The sequence below is a fragment of the Danio rerio genome, chromosome 10, assembly GCF_052040795.2.
Source record: "Danio rerio strain M-AB ecotype USA chromosome 10, GRCz13ab, whole genome shotgun sequence".
Taxonomy (NCBI): domain Eukaryota; kingdom Metazoa; phylum Chordata; class Actinopteri; order Cypriniformes; family Danionidae; genus Danio; species Danio rerio.
In genome coordinates this window covers 40,464,068-40,486,944 of record NC_141030.1, presented here as the reverse complement: position 1 = coordinate 40,486,944, position 22,877 = coordinate 40,464,068, and the positions used below count along the sequence as shown (strand labels likewise).

Here is a 22,877-nt window from a genome sequence, read left to right as displayed (position 1 = left end):
ATTGGAACCAGTCACAGAACTCATAGAAATCAGTCAAGTTTGGTGAAGGAAAAATCATGGTGTGGAGTTACGTTTAGTATTGGGGCGTGCGAGAGATCTGCAGAGTAAATGGCAACATCGACAGCCTGAGTCTCATACTTCAGCCTCCACATCAAAGTTCCTGAAAGCAAAGAAGGTCAAGGGGCTCCAGGATTGGCCAACCTAGTCACCAAACATGAACATTATCGAGCATGTCTGGGGTAAGATGGAGGAGGCGGCATTGAAGATGAATCCATAGAATCTTGATGAACTCTGAGAGAAGGCTTTCTTTGCCATTCCAGATGACTTTATTAATAAGTGATTTGAGTCACTGCAGAGATGTATGGATGCAGTCCTCCACGCTCATGATGGAGTCGAACCCAATATTAATTCTGTTTCCACTGCAGCATGACTTTATATTCTATACTGGACATTATTTCTGTTAGTTACAAGACTTTTGTCAAAGCTAAGTCAGAACTTACTGTCCTAATTAAATAATTAAAAATCAAGGCATTATCATATTTTATTTTGGTAAAGCGTAATCTAGCGGCCACTTCTGATACCAAATGATTAACTAGATGTCCAGTTATTATTTGTTGTTCCTAAAACTTGGATAGACGACAAGACTTTTGTATAAGGATGAATAAATAATAAAAATAAGTTCAATTTTTACAGTAAACATTGAAGCTTGGCAAGTGTTTGCCACTAATTTGCTAAACTATATAAAGGAATGGCTGTAAATTATTACCTTAATGTTATTTATGATTTTTCCTCTCCCCTTTTTCCTTCTGACTTAAGTTAACAGTAATATGTCACACTTTTCTCTTTGAACATTTGTATGTAATATTTGTTTATATCTGAAAACAATAAAAAAAATGGGCATCACGGTGGCTCAGTGGTTAGTACTGTTGCCTCACAACAAGAAGATCGCTGGTTCGAGTCCCACCTAGGCCAGCTGGCATTTCTGTATGGAGTTTGCATGTTCTCAGCAGGTGCTCCTGTTTCCCCCAGAGTCCAAACACATGCGCTATAGGTGAATATAGGTGAATTGGATTAACTTAATTGCCATAGTGTACGAGTGTGTTTGTGAATGTGAGTGTGTATAGGTTATTCCCAGTACAGGGTTGCAGCTGGAAAGTAATCTGCTGTGTAAAACATATGCTGAATAAGTTGATGGTTCATCCTGCTGTGGTGACCTCTGATGAATAAAGAGACTAAGCCGAAGGAACATGAATGACTGAATGAACAGTAAAAAGTTAATCACAAAGAAATAATAAGTTCAATTTTTGAGCTTGATCTCTTTAAATGTGAATGTTTCTTAAACAAGCGAAATCTCACAGCACCTCTCTCATCTCTTTTACAAGTATAACGACAGAGAGAAGGAAAATGACTTCAAAATACTGTAATGATTATGAATGAAACCTAAAGTGCTTTAACCACCTGGAAATCTATAAAATATCTCAGATTTCAGTCAGTCAGTGTCTGTGACACTCCAGACAAGTACAATACTGACAATAAATGTAGCTAAAACTATAATAAGCATCTAAAAATGTTTTCCTTAATAGGGATTAGGGTCAGAATACAGTCATAAATGCAAAGTCAAAACTGGAACTGTTACTTTTTCCTTTAAAGGGGTAGTTCACCCAAAGCTGAACATCGCTCTTCCTTTAGATCAGTGGTCACCAAACTTGTTCCTGGAGGGCAGGTGTCCTGCAGATTTTTGCTCCAATCAAATCAAACACATCTGAACAAGCTAATCAAGGTCTTACTAGGTATACTTGAAACACCCAGGCAGGTGTGTTGAGGCAAGTTGGAGCTAAACCCTGTAGGGACACCGGCCCTCCAGGACCGAGATTGGTGACCCCTGCTTTAGATCATCCATTTACATTAAGTTTGAAAGCGTTCTTTTTTTGAAGAGGAAAGTAGATAATTTGAAGAATGTTGAAAACCAGTTGAACTTCACTATGGAAGTCAACGACTACTGGTCCAACATTCTTCGCAATATCTTCTTTTGCATTCAACAACAACAACAACAACAAAAATGTTTGAAACCTCATAGAGACCTTTCACACAGAAAAGGTATAGGTGCGTCAGAAATCGCCTACTACTCGAGTAGGTGCTACTTTTGAATCTGAATCTACTACACAATTTTTAGAAAAGTATGTTCTATATAGTATCAATGTGAGTTGCTTCACTACCATTCATGAATTATCTCGCGGTGCATCATGGGATAGCGTAGTGTCCATTAGAGGCGCACTTCAGAATCTCGGCAGAAGTAGTAGGTTATACTAGGTCAGGGGTGGCCAACCCTGTTCCTGGAGAGCCACCTTCCTGCAGATTTCAGTTGCAACTCATATCAAACACACCTGCTTGTAATTATCACGTGGTGTTCAGGTCCTAATTAATTGGTTCAGGTGTGTTTGATAGGCGTAAAAACTGAAATCTGCAGGAAGGTGGCTCTCCAGGAACAGGGTTGGCCACCCCTGTACTGGGTACTTCTCACATCCTGTTTTTTGAATGCTATGAATTCAGAAATACTACTCGATTTGCATACTGTTTTTAGCATAATATAAAATGATTAACACTGTCGCCTCACAGCAAAAAGGTTGCTGGTTCGAGTCCCGGCTGGACCAGTTGTCATTTCTGTGTGGAGCAGGGGCGGACTGGGACAAAAATTCAGCCCTGGCACTGTTGCCACACCAGCCTACATTACCACACCGATACAGACCCACCCACGGACATGCATATTCACTGTTTATTTTAGTGTAAAGATGGTGAAATAATATGATATTCTTGCCAAATTTTGATTATGTCCGGGTAACCTTGGATTGGGTCTTGAAACCAGACGGCAGTTGCCGATTGGGCCAAATGCTTAACATTTAACATTTATTATCATTATTATTATTTTTATCATCATCATCATCATGATATCATATCTAGCAAGAGATAAAAGCTGTCTGCACATAAAAACAATACATATTTAAAAAAAAACTGACCGGCCCACATTTAAAAATTGGTCCGGCCCTTCTGGCATTTGCCAGAATTGCCAGATGGCCAGTCCACCCCTGGTGTGGATTGCTCCGGTTTCCCCCACTTTCCAAAGACATGCGCTATGAGTGAATTGGGTAAACAAAAGTGTGTGTGTTTTGTGTGTGTGTGTGTGAGAATGTGAGAGTGTATAGGTGTTTCCCAGTACTGGGTTGCGGCTGAAAGAGCATCAGCCGCAGAATGAACCATCAACTTATCCAGCATAAGTTTTACGCAGTGGATGCCCTTCCAGCTGCAACCAGTCACTGGGAAACATCCATACACACTCATTTACAAACAGACTTGTGGGGGAAACCCACGCCAACACGGAGGGGAACATGGAAAAGAAACACTATGAAAGTCAATGGTTACAGGTTTTCAGCTTTCTTCGAAATATCTTATTAGGACAAGTAGAAGCTGAGTAAATGATGACTAATATTCAGTTATGGGTGAACTATCTCTTTAAGGATGAGTAAATAATGACCAGGTTTTTGAGTGAACTGTCTCTTTAAAATCTCTGTCACCTCCAATCAATCCTGCATTTCCATGAACACCTTCTGCTTTATAATTGCACTCATAAACTGAAGAAAAGGGTCCACTTGAAGTACTGTTCAGCATATCTTCATTCTAAAGAGTTCAGACCTTTCGTCGTATTAAATTCACAGTGTGCATCCAGTACTGATCCTCAGACCAGTGTGATCTCCACCTCTTCTCTCTTCTGCACTTGGCCCTGCGCCTGCTGTTTGGGTGGAGGAGGAGCAGCTCGTACCTGCAGAAGATACAATTAAACATCAGCTTTGGCTCAGACCTGCCCATCATTGGTATGCTATGTTTGTAGATATAAGAGTGCAGATCTCACAGGTCTAAAAGAGCCTGAACCTCCTTCTCCTGGAGATCTGGGTGATGGAGAGTGGACGGGGTCTGTGAAGGAGATTAAAAATATATGTTAGAATTATTATACAACACATTTCTAATCATACATAATTTCTAATAACTGATTTCTTTTCTCTTTGTCATGACAGCACAATATTTGACCAGATATTTTTCAAGATACTAGTATTGAGCTTAAAGTGGCATTTAAAGGCTTAACTAGGTTAATTAGGCAAGTTAGAGTAATTAGGCAAATCATTGTATAATGATGGTTTGTTTTGTAGATAATCAGAAAAAAACATTGCTTAAGAGGGATAATAATATTGACCTTAAAATGGTTTAAAAAAATTAAAACTGCTTTAATTCTAGCCGAAATAAAACAAATAAGACTTCCTCCAGAAGAAAAAAAATATTATCAGACATACTGTGAAAAATTCCTTGCTGTTAAACATAATTTGGGAGCGGTGTTGCCAGATTGGGCGGTTTTGAATGTAAAAAAAATGGCATAGGCGTGTCACACCTGTTGCAGTGCCCTAGTTTGGACACTTGAGGGCACTTGTTTGTTTTGTAGTTTCACTTCATTTCCCATAGTCCTTTGTATCACTGATTGTGCTATGTTACAGCTGTTTCATGTTTGTTTATTTAGTCCTGTCTTTATTTCCCTTATTCTCCCCCGACGAGCGGGCGCTGCCATTTGAATCTTTTTGGCTCGAGTCTTCCGGTCTCATTCAATTCCATTCATTTTTTGACGTTAAAAACTGCTCGTTACGCTGCTTGATGTTGCAATTTGATATTTTCTTATTATATTATTCTACTTGGTCTATATAGTCATGCAAACATTTGTTTGTAGAGCAAGTAGTTTGACCGTTTTTTGCTGTTGATTATTCCTACTAGTCATTTCTCCCATTGGCGACTGAATAGGAAGTTCTTAGACAATCGCGAAAACAAGCGCACTTCCGCATTTTAGAATAAGGTCAATACACTCTCTTGTTATCTGTTTTAGTTGCCTTAGGATTTTGTTAGCTCCTCACGTTTGGTATGTTTGTCTGGTCATCTTGTTTTTGTACTTTGATAATTCTTGGATTCCTGTTTAGTGTTTGTTTTCGTTAGCACTCTTTAGCACTCCTACCCTGTTTTTGTATTTACTCGTTTTTGGATTTTTGCCTGTTCTCTTGTTTGGAATAGATTTGCATCCTGCTTTAGTTCTGTTCAAGTTTGGAAACCTTTGTCTTTTGGAAACCTTAGTCTTTGTTATAATAAATTGCTGCACTTGGATTTTTGCATTTTGTGATCATTCCCCATTTCGTGACTTGGCGGGCTGACAAAATGTGGGCGGTTTTGAACCGTAACTTTTATATGCATACACTACGGACAATTTAGCTTACCCAATTCACCTATAGCGCAAGTCTTTGGACGCCACACAGAAATGCCTACTGACCCAGCTGGGACTCGAACCAGCGACCTTCTTGCTCTGAGGTGATTGTGCTACCCACTGTGCCACCATGAATGCTTTTATCATTTAAATTTGAATTTTAAATGTTTTAATGTTTCTACTTTTTTACATTTTTATTGCAGTTTTACTTTTTGTTATTAAACTTTTTGTTAATAAAGTAAGTTATTCCATAAAGTAATGAAATAAGAAATGTTGCTTTCGCATTTTGCTTAAATTTCAGAATTTTATTTTAAAATATTCTATTTCAGTTTTAAAAATAAGATACATTTTTAAATATAAAACATAAATATTAAGATCTGAAAAAAAAAAATAAGATTAAAATTGCTGTATTGGTAGCAAATCAAAATAGCGCTGTCGCCTCACAGCAAGAAGGGCACTGGTTCGAGCCTCGGCTGGGTCAGTTGGCATTTCTGTGTGGAGTTTGCATGTTCTCCCCAAGTTGGCATGGGTTTTCTCCGGGTGCTCTGGTTTGCCCCACAGTCCAAAGACATCTGCTATAGGTGAATTGGATAAACCTAAATGGGCGTAGTGTATGAGTGTGAGTGTGAGAGTGTAAGGGAGTTTCAATAGTACTGGGTTGCAGCTCAAAGGGCATTCGCTGTGTAAAACATATGCTGGATAAGTTGGTGGTTCATGCCACTGTGGTGACCCCTGATAAATAAAGGGACTAAGAATAATGATGAATGAATGACTTTATAATTTTAATGATGAGTGTTTTAATGTTTCTACTATTTTACATTTTTATTTCAGTACATTTTTTTTGCTATTGATATAAATAAGAATAAAAAATGTTGCTTTAGCGTATAGCTAAAATAACTGAATTTTATTTTAAAATATTCCATTTCAGTTTTAAAATAAAAAAAGAAAAATATGAAAAAGACTCATATTAAAATCTGAAAAAAATGAGTAAATAAGATTAAATTTGCTGTATTGGTAGCAAAAAATTTTTTAAAAATAATTTATGTAATTTGAACTGAAACAACCGATACAAAAAATCAGAATTGCTTAAATTAATAATAATAATTCTAAACTATCGGGCAGTGTGGTGGCACAGTGGGTAGTGCTGTCGCCACACAGCAAGAAGGTCGCTAGTTCGAGCCTCGGCTGGGTCAGCTGGCATTTCTGTGTGGAGTTTGGGTAAGCTAAATTGTCCGTAGTGTATGTGTGTGAATGGCAGTGTATGGGTGTTTGTTTCCCAGTGCTGGGTTGCAGCTGAAAGGGCATCCGCTGCGTAAAACATATGCTGGATATGTTGGCAGTTCATTCATCTGTGGTGACACCCTGATTATTAAAGGGACTGAGCCGAAAAGAAAATGAATGAGTGAATTATAAACTATTAACAAACTAAATTCAATAAATAATCAAAACTAATAATAACCTAATTATTAAAACAAGCTACAATTAAAATATAATATAATATAATATAATATAATATAATATAATATAATATAATATAATATAATATAATATAATATAATATAATATAATATAATATAATACTAATTCATCCGGGTGCTCCGAATTCCCCCACAGTCCAAAGACATGCAGTATAGGTGAACTGTGTAGGCTAAATTGAGTGTATGTGTATCCTTAGTGTATGTGTGTGAATAAGTGTTTATGGGTGTTTCCCAGTGATAGGTTGCAGCTGGAAGGGCATCCGCTGTGTAAAACATATGCTGGATAAGTTGGCGGTTCAATCAGCTGTGGCGACCCCAGATTATTAAAGGGACTAAGCTGAAAATAAACTAAATTAATGAATATTAATACTAATAGTAAATGTCTACTACTTGAGACTGGATAACCTACTTACTAAATGAATACATTTGAGATTTAATTCATTTATAACTACCTAAATGTATTAAAACAAAACAATGTGGTTATTATTTAACATTTTTAAGACAGTAACTTCAAGTGCTACAGAGTTTGAATGTTTTGTCATGTGTAAAATTTACATAATTATTATAAAAGTGTTTGTCTTACTGTGGCTGGAGATTCTGACTGTTTCTGAAGTTTGAAAGCCATTTAATGTGAGTGTGTTGTTCAGAGACGGCATTGAGACAGACTCCGGACTGCTACACGATGGAAACACAGCCGCAGCTTCATCCAGTACTGACAGTGACACCTGCTGGTAAGACACTGCAATTACAAAAATAGCTCAACCTCAAACACTTAGCCTGTGTTTTCCTGTGTAAAAGTCTGTGTATAAACCTGCACGTTCATGCTCTTGTGTGTTCGTCCTCCCTCCGCTTTGCACAGATCCTCCACTAAAACTGCAGGAAAAACGCCGACTGCTCCATTAAACTCGCCTTCCCAGAAACCATCGTCCTCCTGGTTGTGTTTGCTGAGGATGCAAATAACGGCTCCTTCAGGGAAAGACAACTCATCCTCAGTCTGAGCCTCGTAGGCATACAGAGCCCTCGCCAGATTTACAGCTGCGCAAAAAGACGGACATGTGTGTTTGTTAAAGTGCTGTTCAGAATATTAAAGGGATCTTTATGGCATTATATGTGACTTTAGAAAAACAGAAAAAAGAATGTGTGTTTTTATTGTTAGGTTCATACTTAAAGGTGCAGCATGTAAGTTTGACACCCAGTGGTTGAACTAGGTATTGCACTCCTGGTTCAAAACACATTTTCACTCGGCTCCTCCAATGTTGTCTCTACACAAGAGTAGGTTGCCAAATTGACAATACCAACAGGAGCGTGCCTGACTATCGTTCCTACTCCGTGTCCTAAAGCAGCGTCTTGCAATAGAAGAAATATTTCCATACTAAAATGAGTTTTTGTTCTAACCAGCACCTGAAATTTATATTGTAAAAATGGCTTCTAATCTTGCAGCTGAACAACAGGATAAATTGACAAGGATCACCTCAGGTGCACCTCATATGCTTTATTCAGTGTTAAATGCTGTACATTTTGCAGAATAGCATAATAGGGTCACTTTAAGCATTAAATACAATGCTCTCTTACCACTGGCGTGACTGTTGGGGCTGCTCTGGGTGAGCGTCTCCACTTCTGGCTCTTGTTCTGCAGAAGTGCTGGAGGTTTGTGATTGGGAGTCAATGCTGGAGAAAGACTGGATCATCCTCAGGACAGAGCTGGAGCTTGGAAGCTGGAGGTATTTCTCCGGCACATATCCCACCTGCCCAGACCTGTTTCTTGCCTGAAAAAAAAATAACGACACAATAAATGGCAACATAATAAACAGCATCTAGTTTAGCGGTTTTAAACTGGGAGACCCCAAAATTCAAGATTAATCTAAATAAGTAAGCTACTGTACCTAGTAAGTAATTAAAATAAATAAATACTTTGGAAAGTTTAGAAAACTTATATATATATATATATATATATATATATATATATATATATATATTTCTGTAAATAATATTTCACATTCAGAAATTTTACATATACAAACACTCAACGGCCACTTTATTAGGTACACATTACTAGTACTGGGTTGGACCCTTTTGCCTTGAGAACTGCCTCAATCCTTCGTGGCAAAGATTCAACAAGGTACTAAAAATATTCCTCAGAGATTTTAGTTTAGATTGACATGACAGCATCACGCAGCTGCTGCAGATCCATGATGCAAATCTCTCGTTCCTCCACATCCCAAAGGCGCTCTATTGGATTGAGCTCTGGTGACTGTGGAGGCCATTTGAGTACAGTGAACTCATTGTCATGTTCAAGAAACCAGTCTGAGATGATTCACGCTTTATTACATGGTGCGTTATCTGGCTGTAGGTAGCCATCAGAAAATAGGTACACTGTGGTCATAAAGGTATGGACATGGTCAGCAACAATACTCAGTTAGGCTGTGGCATTGACACAGCGTCAAATGGTGCTAATGGGCACCAATTGAAAATATCCTCCACAAAATTACACCACCACCACCAGCCTGAACCGTTGATACAAGGCAGGATGGATCCATGCTTTCATGTTGCTGATGCAAAATTATGACCCTACCTTCCGTAAGTGGCAGCAGAAATCGAGACTCACCAGATCAGGCAACATTTTTCCAAGCTTCTATTGTCTAATTTTTGTGAGTCTGTGTGAATTGTAGCCTCAGTTTCCTGTTCTTAGCTGACAGGAGTGGCACCCCAGTGTGGACTTCTGCTGCTGTAGCCCATCCGCCTCAAGGTTGGACGTGTTGTGTGTTCAGAGATGCTCTTCTGCATTCCTCGGTTGTAACAAGTAGGTATTTGACTTACTGTTGTCTTTCTATCAGCTGGAACCAGTCTGGCCATTCTCCTCTGACATCAACAAGGCATTTGTGCCCACAGAACTGCCGCTCACTGGATAATTTTTCCTTTTCTGAAAATTCTCTGAAAACCTTAGAGATGATTGTGCGTGAAAATCCCAGTAGATCAGCAGTTTCTGAACCAGCCCATCTGGCACCAACAACCATGCCGGACCATGCCTACATGTATTGAGTTGCTGCCATGTGATTGGCTGATTAGAAATTTGCGTTAACAAGCAGTTAGACAGGTGTACCTAATAAAGTGTGTGTGTATAGACTACTACGACAAAACTTTGGGTTAGTGAGATCACAGTTGCTCACAGAAATTTCCTTCATAATTTTTTCTATTTTAATGTGTTTTAAAATGTCATTTATTTCTGTGTTTCAATGCTATATATTTTCAGCCTCCTTAATCAGTCACACAATCAATCAGAACAAAACAATGTTGAATATTTTTATCATCAAACTTGAAAAAGAAATGTTATTCCTGCCCACTTTGATCAATTTACTGTGTTCTTGCTGAATAAAACTGTTATTTTCAGTGACAAAAAGAATATTAATAAAACTTTTTAACTAAAAATATGCATTCCTTCATATTTTAAGAGAGGTTGAAGAAGCAGGGGATTTAGTGGTTTTAAACCCTTGTTAAGTGTGTGTGTGTGTGTGTGTGTGTGTGTGTGTGTGTGTGTGTGTGTGTGTGTGTGTGTGTGTGTGTGTGCGTGTGCGTGTGCGTGTGCGTGTGTGTGTGTGTGTGTGTGTGTGTGTGTGTGTGTGTACCTTCACCCAGTCCTCCATGTCTCCATCATCAATCAGCTCCAGTATTTCCTGTTCCTGGATGGTGAGCTCATCAGGCTGTGAAGCCTGTGGAAAAATACAGGAAAAGTCACAAACTGATGATAACAGTTAGGAAGAGGAGATTAACATGGTGATGCACAAAATTATTTTATGCTATTCAATAAAATCATAAATAATCATTACAAAGCATTGACAGTTTCTGTTTTTCAGCCAATGCATCCAGAATTTCTGTGCCAAAACCAAAAATGCTTTGTAATAATTATTTATTATTTTATTAAATAAGATTAATGAATTTGGTAAGATTTTAAAAACTTATCTCAACTTAAATTTTACTGGGTTTAAAAAAGATATGCCAATAAAAGTGTGGTGCTTTTTTCCACTCGTATTTTCCTCTGTCTTTCTCTTTTGGTTTGGTGCATCCCTAATAGACGGACAGTAGAGAATGCCAGATGAGAGCATTTACCTGATAGGAGTAGAGCACAGAGCAGGTGAGAGGGTAGTTTCTGTGAGTGCTGGACGGGCTGGAGCTGCTGTCATCCAACGTCTCAGTGTCTTCGTCATCTTCTCTGTCAAAGTCTACAGAGTGCTTTAGACATGGGTGGAAAAACAGGAGTACAGTAGAATAGTTTAAACGGCGTGCTTGAGTTGCTTAATTAGTTGCCTGGTGCGTTGACTTTTTAGATCCGCACTCATTTAAATATTTTAAATTATTTTACATTCTTGAAAAATTATTACACATTGAGCATCATTTTGTAACACATAGAAGCAGTCCTAGCATCCTGTGGTGACTGTAAATAAGCATATACAGGATTTTCCTTCACATTAAATGTGTTCTTGATGCAGTGTCTAATTTGCAGGTATTTCCAGAAGTCCCCTTGGGCTCCAATATGATATTTGTCCACTAAATCAGAGTATGACTTGAATGTACCCTCCTCATGCAAATCCTTCACTTTAGCAGTTCCTTTTAGTTGCCATTGTTTCCAAAACACAGTTTTTTTCCCAGTACAAACTTCTAGGTTATTCCACAATGATGCATATGACTGTTTATAATGTGATGTCCAACACAGTTTATGGATTCTACTCATACAAATCGTGAGTGTATCGTCACTGGCTTTGATTCCCATTTAGTTCCAGAACATAATGAGAGAAAGTCAATCGGGTGGAACGGTGATGCTAACTTTTCCTCCATTTCTATCCAACCCAGCTCTGAATCTGTCTCTCCCCAGTGCTTGACTAACATGGTCATTTCAACAGAAAGGTTATATATACATCCTTACATCAGGCAATCCAAGGCCTAAACACAATAATTTTAAAAAATGTCTAATAACTGATTTGTTTTATCTTTGCCATGATGACAGTACATAATATTTGACTAGATATTTTTTAAAATGCTAGTGATCAGCTTAAAGTGACATTTAAAGGCTTAACTAGGTTAATTAGGCAGGTTAGGGTAATTAGGCAAGTCACTGTATAACAGTGGTTTATTCTACAGACAAATTAAAACAAATATTGCTTAAGGGGGCTAATAATATTCACCTTAAAATGGCTGTAAATAAATTAAAACCGCTTTTATTCTAGCTGAAATAAAACAAATAAGACTTTCTGCAGAAGAAAAAATATTATAGGAATTACTGTGAAAAATTCCCTGCTCTGTTAAACATCATTTGGGAAATATTTTTTAACAAGTATAAAAATTAACAGGATTCAAATAATTTTGACTTCATTTTTTTAATCATCATAAATAAAGAGATTCAGACTTACAGTGATTGATGCGTCATGTGTATTGAGGGTCGCCCATCTCTCGTTCTCCAGTTCCTCCATCACCTGGTTGGTGGCGCTCTTAAGCCACACGTCTACAGCTACGCCAACATCTCTGAGCAGATTCAGACGCGCCTCGGCCTTCAGTTTCACCGTCTACAGGAAGTGTGAAGACATCATCTACCAGCTTCCCCTCTTGCTGCATATCGCTCATGCATGTCAACTATTACAGCAGAAATGATGTTGATTCAAGCATTGCAATTACTTGGCCAACCTTTTTATTGGAGGTCAGGTAAAATAAAATTTCAGATGTTAGTATCAGTATGTTAGTCTTAAGTATATCTATAAGCTAGTGTGTAATCAACAATTTTTTTATATCATCTTATACTTTAATCAAATTTTCTGACCAATCAAATTCTCTCTAGTATCTGACATGCCCGCCCTCTTCGAGATACTTCTTAAGATGCACTCTATCTGGCTGAGCTGTATTCTATAAGGGGGAGGAGCTACTATATGTAGGATGTATGTACAGCGGGGGAAAATAAGTACTGAACACGTCATGTCTTTTCCTATTATATTTCTAAAGGAGCTGTTGACATGGAATTGGGGATGGAAGCTTAAAGGCGCCTCTTATATCAAGACTGTATATATATCGTATTCAAGCTAGGTGATTGGCTGGGCCATTCTACAGCTTGATTTTATTTATCTGAACACTTTTGAGAGTTTCCTTGACTGTGTTTTGGATCATTGTCTTGCTGAAATATCCAGCTTGGTTTCATCTTCATCATCCTGTTAATGTAGATGTTGGATTGAGGCAGCTGATATTCATTTATGATGAGGAAGGGCAGAGGGTTGCTGAAGAACTACTGAGAGATTTCAGCTGCTGTCTGGGCTTTCACTGCCTTTCCACACCTGCCTTTCTTCATGTGTTCAATACTTTTTCTCTGTGTCATTTCATTTTATTACACATAACTTTATTTATAAACGAATTAGATTTGTGTTCTTTGCATATATCTTTGGTTTTTGGATTTCTTTGGTTGTTATCAACATCCAGGAAAAAATTTAATTCAACAGCACCTTTAGAAATATGTTTTCTGAAAAATTGGTGATGTGTTCAATACTTATTTTCTCCGCTATATATGCCTCTCTTCATGTTTCATTTGAGATTACATACATTTTTTTTATGATTATTTTTTGGGGTTTTCACCTTTATTGGATAGGACAGAAGAGAGTATTGACAGTAATGCATGGGGAGCAGAGAGAGGGGAAGGATCGGCATAGGACCAAGAGGCGGGAATCGAACTCGGGTCGCCGCGAGCACCGGAGTGCATGTGCCGTCGCACCAACCACTACACCACTAGCACTGATAAGATTATGCCAAATTTTAAATAAAAATATATATATTTCAAAGTACTTTTTCAAAAACCTTTAAGTAGTTTAATGAGGAGGAACGAATTTCACACTAGATATAAAAACAAATATAGTCATATTTAATTTTTTACCTCTGATTTGCGAATGCATTCTTTTGCATCGTCCATTTTCAGTTCCAGTTCATTGTTATTCTGGTCCTGCTGATGCAACCCTTCATATTCGGACAAAGTCTAAAATATAAAACACAAAACATTAAAAACATTTTACAATGTATATACCTAATTTTATTTTATGGTGATGCTTAAATTATCATTTAGTATTTGCCAGTTTTTTTTTTCATTGAGATAAAACAGACTTTATATTCTTATAGTTCCTTACAAAAAAGTTTAATTTAATTTTCATTTAACAATACATTATTTTATATTCAAATTCAGAACAAATTAATACAGTTAGCTAAAGTGGACAAACAGACTTAAAAAAATATCTATATTATATATACACACCATAATTTATTCAATTTTTTTGTTTAGTTTTTTTCATGTTCAGACAAATGAACAGCAGAATGACACAGCAGAATGAACCGCCAACTTATCCAGCATATGTTATACACAGCGGATGCCTTCCAGCTGCACCCCATCACTGGGAAACAACCATACACTCTCATTCACACACATACACTACAGACAATTTAGCTTATTCAGTTCACCTGTAGTGCATGTCTTTGGACTGTGGGGGAAATCAAGGCACCCAGTGGAAACCCACGCCAACACGGAGAACATGCAAACTCCACACAGAAATGCCAACTGACCCAGCCGAGGCCCAAACCAGCGACCTTCTTGCTTTAAAATGTTATCTATATTATAATTACAAATTTAATTTATTGAATTTAGTTGTTCTGGTTTTTCATGTTCATACAAATATATTTAAGATTCAATTAATTTAATTTTCAATATTGTATAGAATTTAATTTGAACATATTAATAAAAAACAAAACAAAAAAATATGTTTAACTTTTATTTTGATTTAAATATTTGCCAAGAGATGTATAACAGAGCATGGACATTTTTCACACTATTTCCTATAATATTTTTTCCTGCGGAGAAAATCTTATTTCTTTCAGTTAAGGATAAATACTAGTATTTTGTAAAATAACTAGAAAAAAATATGGCAAAGACAAAATTAATGATCAGAAATTTCTTACTATTTAAAGCTGTTATGTTTAAAAATATCTCTCTGTTAAACAGCACTTGGGAAATGTTATATAAAATAAAACTAATTTCACAGAAGGGCTAATAATTTTGACTTAAACTGTATGTAATACATACAGCAGTCAACATTTTAAGTAAATCAAAACGTTTCAACAATGTTACACTAAAAACTATTGAACAAATCTCATCTTGGCACAGTTTTAATTGACTTTTTTGATTCACTTCAGACGTTGACTACTGTATATGAATACATTTTTTAATATTACAACAAACTTAGTGATGCCCGACCCACCCACTGTGTGAGGATGATGTTTTTGTGCTCTCTGGCTACACGAGTGGCCCATTTACGTGCTTCTTTATTCAGGCTGTGCTCTTCAGCCGTGCCGCTTTCCTTCAGCAGTTCTCTGACCTAAAGAAAAAAAACAGAGAAAGACAAACCGTTTTTTCAATCTTAATACCTTCTCAGGGAACATGTGTACACAAAAGTCACATCATCACTTGGAGGAACATCAATCTCTCAAAATCAGCTGAACAAATCACTGCTAGGCAAGACTCTTCAAATATTATGTGTGCAAATATTGGCAGAATAAATCATTAAGTGATGTAAGCCCTTGAAGAATGATCCTTCTTTACAGAGCGGCTCCTTGCTCACCACAAACCCAACATATCAAAGAAGGTCTGTTCACTCGACGGCCATATTTGCTTCGCAGATTTTTCCAGCAATCAAGACCAAGTCTTTTTTACCTCAATGGGGATGTCTACCTTTTTTAACCCTTTTGTGTCATCTAGAGTTAAACAGTTGAGTTGTATCCTTTTTAAATCCATTCAGCCAATCTCCGGGTCTGGCACTTTTAGCTTAGCATAAATGATTGAATCAGATTGTTGCAATGATATTATGCAGTACCTGAAGATAGTCTCCGGAATGAAAGTATAGTTAGCCAAATTGACCTAGAAATGAGCAACTTTTCATTTTCCGTCAGTCACAATGTAACTACAGACATGCTTTAAATAGGAAAATTATCAACAATCTTTTTAAAAATTTTTTGAGTGAGATGCTAATGGTCTAATCCGATTCAATGATCTATGCTAAGCTAATCTAAATAAAAGTGCTCCCACCAGATCCACATAATGGCTGAATGAATTCAAATATTGTCACACCCAACTGTTTAAGGGTGCAGTAGGGAATTCTCTTCAGAAACATTTTTTTGTTGTGCTGATTAAAAGTCTCTTATCATTCCAATAGTAAAGATTAAAGTAAATTATCTAAATGTACTTATATGTATTTTTATATTCTGTGTAAGGCATAAAACTAAAAAATGTTCATCCAATTAAATATTGTCGGGCTGATAATTCCCATAATTCTGATAAGTAGCCCAAAATGATGTCAACAAATGGAGATTTGTACAACTGCGCACCTCTCTACACGCACACACACCACGTGTTTATGTGCACACGAGACAATTACTGCGGTAAAACAAATGCTGAATCAAAACTTTTTAAAATCCTGAATCAATATTAGAGCTACTTTTGCACGCTGGAGGACACCATGGCTGACGTATTTCTTTCTGTTCTGTTTTAAAACTATTTTAGTCACGCAAAGCTGATGTAGAGTGTTGTGTTACAAATGGGTTATATGCACAGAAGTGTTGTTCAGCCACTGAAATCCTCTGGGGAAAGATTGATGTGACTGTTTTCAGTTTCATAAGGACCTTTTACTGCATCGATAATGTCGATTTTTATTTAGTTTAACAACAAAACATCTATAGATAGCACTATTCCGCCTAGTCTGCTTTACTGAGGTGAATTTGGTTTTTTATTCACATGGATCATTTTTGAACAATGACAACCTGTGACGTGCTCCCTTGTTACCTTGAAATAGCAGGCAATTACGGCTTAGTAATAAGTGTAATTCCTCAGCAACTTCCGGTTCAATTAGAATGGGCCAATGGGGTATATGCACACAGACTTTTAATTTTCAGTCAGCCAGCCCAAGTGCTTCTGGTAAACTTTCCATTATAAAATCGACACGTTTAAGATCTAATTTATATAAAAATCTGTGATCCTTACTTCCCAATTGATGTACGATATAAAGTGGTTCTTACACCAAACAAAAAGCACTGCATTAAATTGCATTGTTCCCTGCCATGTCTTTATAATGTGAACATTTATTTTACCCCAGTATTTTCAATATAGAGTTTCCGCGTTAGCTTGCTGCTACTGACGGAGTTTGCACTTACAGTCTTTCATCCCATTTTATGCATGAACAACAAAATGAATGCTTAAGTCTATTTAACTGACTGTTTTTTAATTACATTACAACATCGATGCTGTAAAAGAAACCTTAAAAAATTGAAAATAACCATATAAACCCTTACTGGAAGTTTATCAGTGGCTGAAAAACACTAGCTGTGCATATACTCCATTTAAAAATCAATTTCTATATGGACAAAACAAAGCGAGTGTCAACTGTTGTTGAACGCTTATCATTGTTTATCTATTTTATGTTTTTGGTGGGAATATACTCAGCAATTAGCAAGATATTGCTTTATTGTTCATTCATTCATTCGATTTCCTTCGGCTTAGTCCCATATTTATCAGGGGCTGCCACAGCAGAATGAACCGCCAACTCTTTTATTTTTCTTCGGCTTAAGCCTGATTTATACTTCTGCGTCAAACACCGGTGTATGCTACGGCGCTGACGCATAGCCCTTCGCCGTGGCCATCGCCGTCGCTGACGTGCACCTCTCAAAAAATGTAACTACACGCCGCAACGACGCGTAGCGTAAGCTCTGTGATTGGTCGGCTTGGTAGCGCTGATGAGTCTGGGCGGGACCGAGAGGCGCGCGAATGGCGCGACGCCGCGCAAGCGATTGTTTACAAGTGTGGAGTACCGTGAAGGAGCTCCGGATGGAAAGTTTTGTTTTGTGTTTACCTCATAGTTAAAGTTGTTGCACGTCCGCCGGTTCCTTCCTCAAAATGAGCGAGTTTGAGCCACTTGTACATCCCGAAAGTGTTCAGGAAATGCAAAAAAGTAGCGAAGAAACTCGACACAGAGGAACATTTACACCTCACTGCCAACTAGCGTTTCGGAGGTGTTAATGCAGACCAACAGAAACAGCGCGCAGAAGTATAAATGCACAGCTACGCGCGTTGCATGCGCCGTGGGTTACGCCGGTCACCTGAAGCAGAAGTATAAATCAGGCTTTAGTCACTTTATTCATCAGAGGTCACCACAGAGGAATGATCAGCCAAGTTCTCCAGCATACGTTTTACACAGTGAATGCCCTTCCAGCTGCTACTCAGTACTGGGAAACATCCATACACACACTTATACACTATGGCCAATTTACTTTATTCGATTCATCTACAGCGCATATCTGATTGTGGGGGAAACCGGAGCACCCTGAGGAAACCCACGCCAACACGTTCCAAGTTCCACACAGAAATACCAACTGACCCAGTCGAGAATCGAACAAGCAACATTCTTGCTGTGAGGCGACCACTGATCCACCGTGCCGCCCCTGCTTTATTATGCGTTACTCATTTATAAGACTAAAAATAGTATCCTGAAAAATAAATGCATGCATAAGTAGACTTTTCCAACATGATATTTATAAATCTATGAAACACTTTTTTATTTTCTCGTGTATTCTGATTTTGTTGATGAGAGGTGGGGCAGGTTGACTCCTCAATGGCCTCTTTTCACAGGCCGTCCTGCTTCCTGTCTGCACTTTTGGCTGGTCTTTCCGCCTCACCAGCGCTGAGGTTCAGCATCTCTAATGTTTTCTTTAGAAACAGGCTAATGCTTGTTTGACTTGCAAACAAAATGTGTGTTAGCGAACAAGCGGGCCACTATGCTGGTGTGGCAAGAGACGGGATGGCCTGCGGGCAACAGAGGGCGCCACTGCATATCTGAAAAACAGCTGCACACACACTGAAGCACACATACAGCCTTCAGTACAGCACTGCTCCTCTTGGTCGAGTTGATTCATGGACAGTTTTTAGGTGACATTTAAGAGTATTTGTATAAAGGTATGTGGTGAACTTTATGTTTAATCAATGTTGCTTAAGCACTATTAAATATAGCCTTTTATATATATAATAAATCACTATATTAAAATACTTAATTTTTTTGGTGTTATGGCCAATAAAGAATTATACAACATTTAGATATTACATTATGAGGAAGTATTAGATAATATAGGAAGGTTATTAATATGTACATTTAAAAACTTAAAACTATATAGTGAATTTTCATTTTATTTCACTGTAAATGTCAAACATGTCTGTTAAAATCAGCAAGGTAGATGACGGAAAAGAGTTTTGCACCTTTTCTGGTTAAATAATGTTGTTTATGCACTATTAAATATGCTCTTTATAAATAATGCATCAAAATAATACATTATTTGGCGTTATGGCCAATAAAAAAATAATTCAATGCAATCTCACATCAATATGTAGCTTTTTGATTTAGTGGCTAATTTGTAAGAATTTGTGTAGTTTAGGGGTACACCTGCTTTTAAAAGATTTACATTTTCATACGATTTACATAAAACAATACATAAAATAGATAGTTTCCTTGTGAGATCAGGCTGGAATTATCAAGGAATTGTAAAATTATACAAAATTTTTTACAAAATTTATTTGAATAAAAATTATTAAACTTTTTTATTATTACAAATGTTATAATATTTATATAATAATAAATTATCATTATTAATTATATGCACACACACACACACACACACACACACACACACACACACACACACACACACACACACACACACACTCTTTATAAATAATGCATCACTATATTAAAATAATATATAATAGTGAATATAGTATTATTAACTTTTAAACTATAAAATATTAAATATTATATACATACACACACACACACACACACACACACACACATACTTAACAACACACTTACCATAAATTCTATTTCATATTCATTCATTCATTCATTTTTTTTTCGGCTTGGTCCCTTTATTAATCCGGGGTCGCCACAGCGAATGAACCGCCAACTTATCCTGCACGTTTTTACGCAGCGGATGCCCTTCCAGCCGCAACCCATCTCTTAGAAACATCCACACACACACTCATACACAACGGACAACTACCCAATTCACCTGAACCGCATGTCTTTGGACTGTGGGGGAAACCGGAGCACCCGGAGGAAACCCACGCGAACACAGGGAGAACATGCAAACTCCACATAGAAACGCCAACTGAGCCGAGGCTCGAACCAGCGACCTTCTTGCTGTGAGACGCCACTGCGTCCCCTCTATTTTATATATATATTTTTTTTTATTTATATAGCCCTATTAAAGACAACCAGAGGTTAACCAATGTGCTGCATAATACACATCACAACAAAAAAAATAAATGAATTATAACTAAAACAGGCCATTTTCATTGTTAAATTGCCAAATCAAAGTGGTAAGTTTTCAACCTAGATGTAAAAACAGACAGAGATAAAGCAGATCTAATACAGAGGGCCAGAGCATTCCACAAACTAGGACCAGCTACTGTGAAAACACGGTCACCCTTGCATTTCAGCCTCGACTTAGAGATGCATAATAATCTTTGGTTAGATGACCGAAGAGACCGACCAGGCTGATGTTCAGTCAACAAGTCTGACAGATAAGAAGGTGCCAGGCCATTTAGAGATTTAAAAACCAAGAGAAGCATTTTAAAAGTGACTCAAAAGTGCACAGGCAACCAGTGCAAAGAGCGTAAACCTGGTGTAATGTGGTCATATTTTTTGATACCGTTTTTTGGTATTTTGAATTAATTGTAAACTGAATAACATTGTCTGACTTACTCTAAAGTGTGTTTTTAAGTAATATAGTAATATTTATACATGTAACCAGTGTTGGGGGTAACGCATTACATAAGTAACGCGAGTTATGCAATAACATTACTTTTCTAAGTAACAAGTAAAATAATGCATTACTTTGAAAAAATAAGTATTAATATTTGAGTTACTTTTTTAAAAATGTAACACAATTTACTTTTTAGTTTAATTAATACGCTTTTAAAAATAAATTGCTGAATTAAAATTAAAGTAGTCACAATAAATCATGCAGTCAATGAGAGAATGTGCTAATTTTGTTAACACACATCGAAGAAAAGGAACAGGGGATTATTGTCTCAATGCACAGTTATTTTACTTAAGACAAATAGAACACAAGTAACAAACCCATTGCTTTACACTTTCAACAGTCTGTATATATGGCATGTATAGCCCTGGGGTCAGGAAGATATAATAATAATATATAGTTTTATTTGTTTATATATATATATATATATATATATATATATATATATATATATATATATATACAGTGCTAAATGCAACGCTCCTCTTTTACAAGAAAAAAGAAACAAAAAATAACAAGCTCTGAAAGGGATCAAGCCTCAGCCAGGTAATAAAAAGTAACGTAATGCATTACTTACCATAAAAAGTAACTAAGTAATGCAACTAGTTACTTTTTTGGAGAGTGACTCAATATTGTAATGCATTACTTTCTAAAGTAACTTTCCCCAAAGCTGCATTTAACAAACTTCAAATTATGTGGTGAACTTTCATTTAAGCCACTTTTAACCCACAATGAATGTCAAACATGTCTGGTAAAATCATGTTGGTGGATGGAGGAAAGAAGTTTAGCATTTTTTTTCTCATATGATTGTTCATTAGTAATGTTAAAATATATGAAAATATGTAATAGACACGTACCGAATCATTTTCACCGGGCTGATACTGAAAGGGGGTGGCTTTTTGAAACACAGCGTTGTCCTGAATGAAGATCTGTTGGTGTGTCTCCTGTGTCACCTACAAACACAAAAATGCAAACTATTAATGTGACGATGACTAGAACAGTAGCACAGCCAATACATTATCCTCCGTAAAACAACAACAGATCCCCTGAGTAGGAAATTCATGAACAGAATATGTGTTTGTGCGTGTGTGTCTGTGCATCTGGTACTGCTTACATGGTGGAGACCAAAGGTATGGCAATAACAAAACATTTTGACCTAGTGGGCACATTGTTTTGGTCTCCATGAGGAAAACAGATCATAAATAAGGCAGAATGCAGATTTTTTCTTTGGTTTTAGTGGCAGGGTTGGAGTTGGTGGATAGAACATAGAGTTTGTACAGTATAAAAATCCTTACGTCTATGGGAAGTCCCTATACAGATCACTGTACGTGCGTGTGTGTGTGTAACTTGATGCTGGACTGGAGACATTAAACCTGAGTACCGTAAACTGAATGGAAACACTGTGTGAATCATCAAATTACAACAACACAAGACTACAAACAGGCCTAATGACACTTAGTGAGAACTGTAACAATGTTTCTTAAATAAATACACTTAAATAAAAATTGTGTGTTTCTAGGGCGACACAGTGGCTCAGTGGTTAGCACTGTCGCCTCACAGCAAGTTGGTTCAAGCCTCGGCTGGGTCAGTTGACATTTCTGTGTGGAGTTTGCATGTTCCGGTTTCCCCCACAGTCCAAAGACATGCGCTATAGGTGAACTGAAAAATCTAAATTTGCCGTAGTGTATGTGTGTGAATGAGTGTGTATGGATGTTACCCAGTACTGGGTTGCAGCTGGAAGGGCATCCGCTGTGTAAAACATATGCTGGATAAGTTGGTGGTTCATTCCGCTGTGGCAAGTATTAATGAATAAATGTGTGTTTCTAGTTGTCATTTTTCTCTGCTGCCGCCAGCTTAAAACTTTAAAGGGTTAGTTCACCCAAAAATGGAGATTTACTCATCACTCTCTCACCCTCAAATTGTTCCAAATCAAAAAGTTTTACTTTTGCAATGAACACCATTCATTCATTCATTTTCTTGTCGGCTTAGTCCCTTTATTAATCAGGGGTCGCCACAGCGGAATGAACCGACCAACTTAGGGGAGCGCAGGGAGAACATGCAAACTCCACACAGAAACACCAACTGAGCCGAGGCTCGAACCAGCGACCTTCTTGCTGTGAGGCGACAGCACCACCTACTGTGCCACTGCTTTGCAGAAATGAACACCAAAGAAGTCATTTTGAAAAATGTTAAAAGCATGTAACCATTGACTTCCGTGTTGTTAGTTTTTTTCTACACAAGTCA

At 37.3% G+C, this 22,877-nt stretch overlaps 1 protein-coding gene across 26 annotated transcripts in view; it reads right to left on the bottom strand.

Moving 5' to 3' along the window:
* Positions 1-1,296: 1,296 nt before the first annotated feature.
* Positions 1,297-22,877, bottom strand: part of si:ch211-176g13.8 — a 55,577-nt gene continuing 33,996 nt past the window's right edge. For 2 of the 26 annotated variants that reach the window (XR_015501409.1, XR_015501406.1), the window contains 13 exons: positions 21,491-21,586; positions 15,035-15,151; positions 13,666-13,764; positions 12,167-12,319; positions 10,869-10,991; positions 10,388-10,471; positions 8,338-8,530; positions 7,577-7,800; positions 7,349-7,493; positions 3,905-3,966; positions 3,082-3,814; positions 2,522-2,661; positions 1,297-2,327 (listed from right to left, as the gene is read on the bottom strand). Coding sequence is in view for 6 of the 26 variants with exons in the window: in XM_087271198.1 (XP_087127324.1) it covers positions 3,731-3,814; positions 3,905-3,966; positions 7,349-7,493; positions 7,577-7,800; positions 8,338-8,530; positions 10,388-10,471; positions 10,869-10,991; positions 12,167-12,319; positions 13,666-13,764; positions 15,035-15,151; positions 21,491-21,586 (1,380 nt within the window). In the remaining 20 variants the exon portion in view is untranslated. Of the gene's footprint in view, positions 3,815-3,904; positions 3,967-7,348; positions 7,494-7,576; positions 7,801-7,902; positions 8,112-8,337; positions 8,531-10,387; positions 10,472-10,868; positions 10,992-12,166; positions 12,320-13,665; positions 13,765-15,034; positions 15,152-21,490; positions 21,587-22,877 lie in introns of those variants that run through there. The other 24 variants (XR_015501419.1, XR_015501414.1, XR_015501404.1 and 21 more) reach the window with 19 other exon arrangements.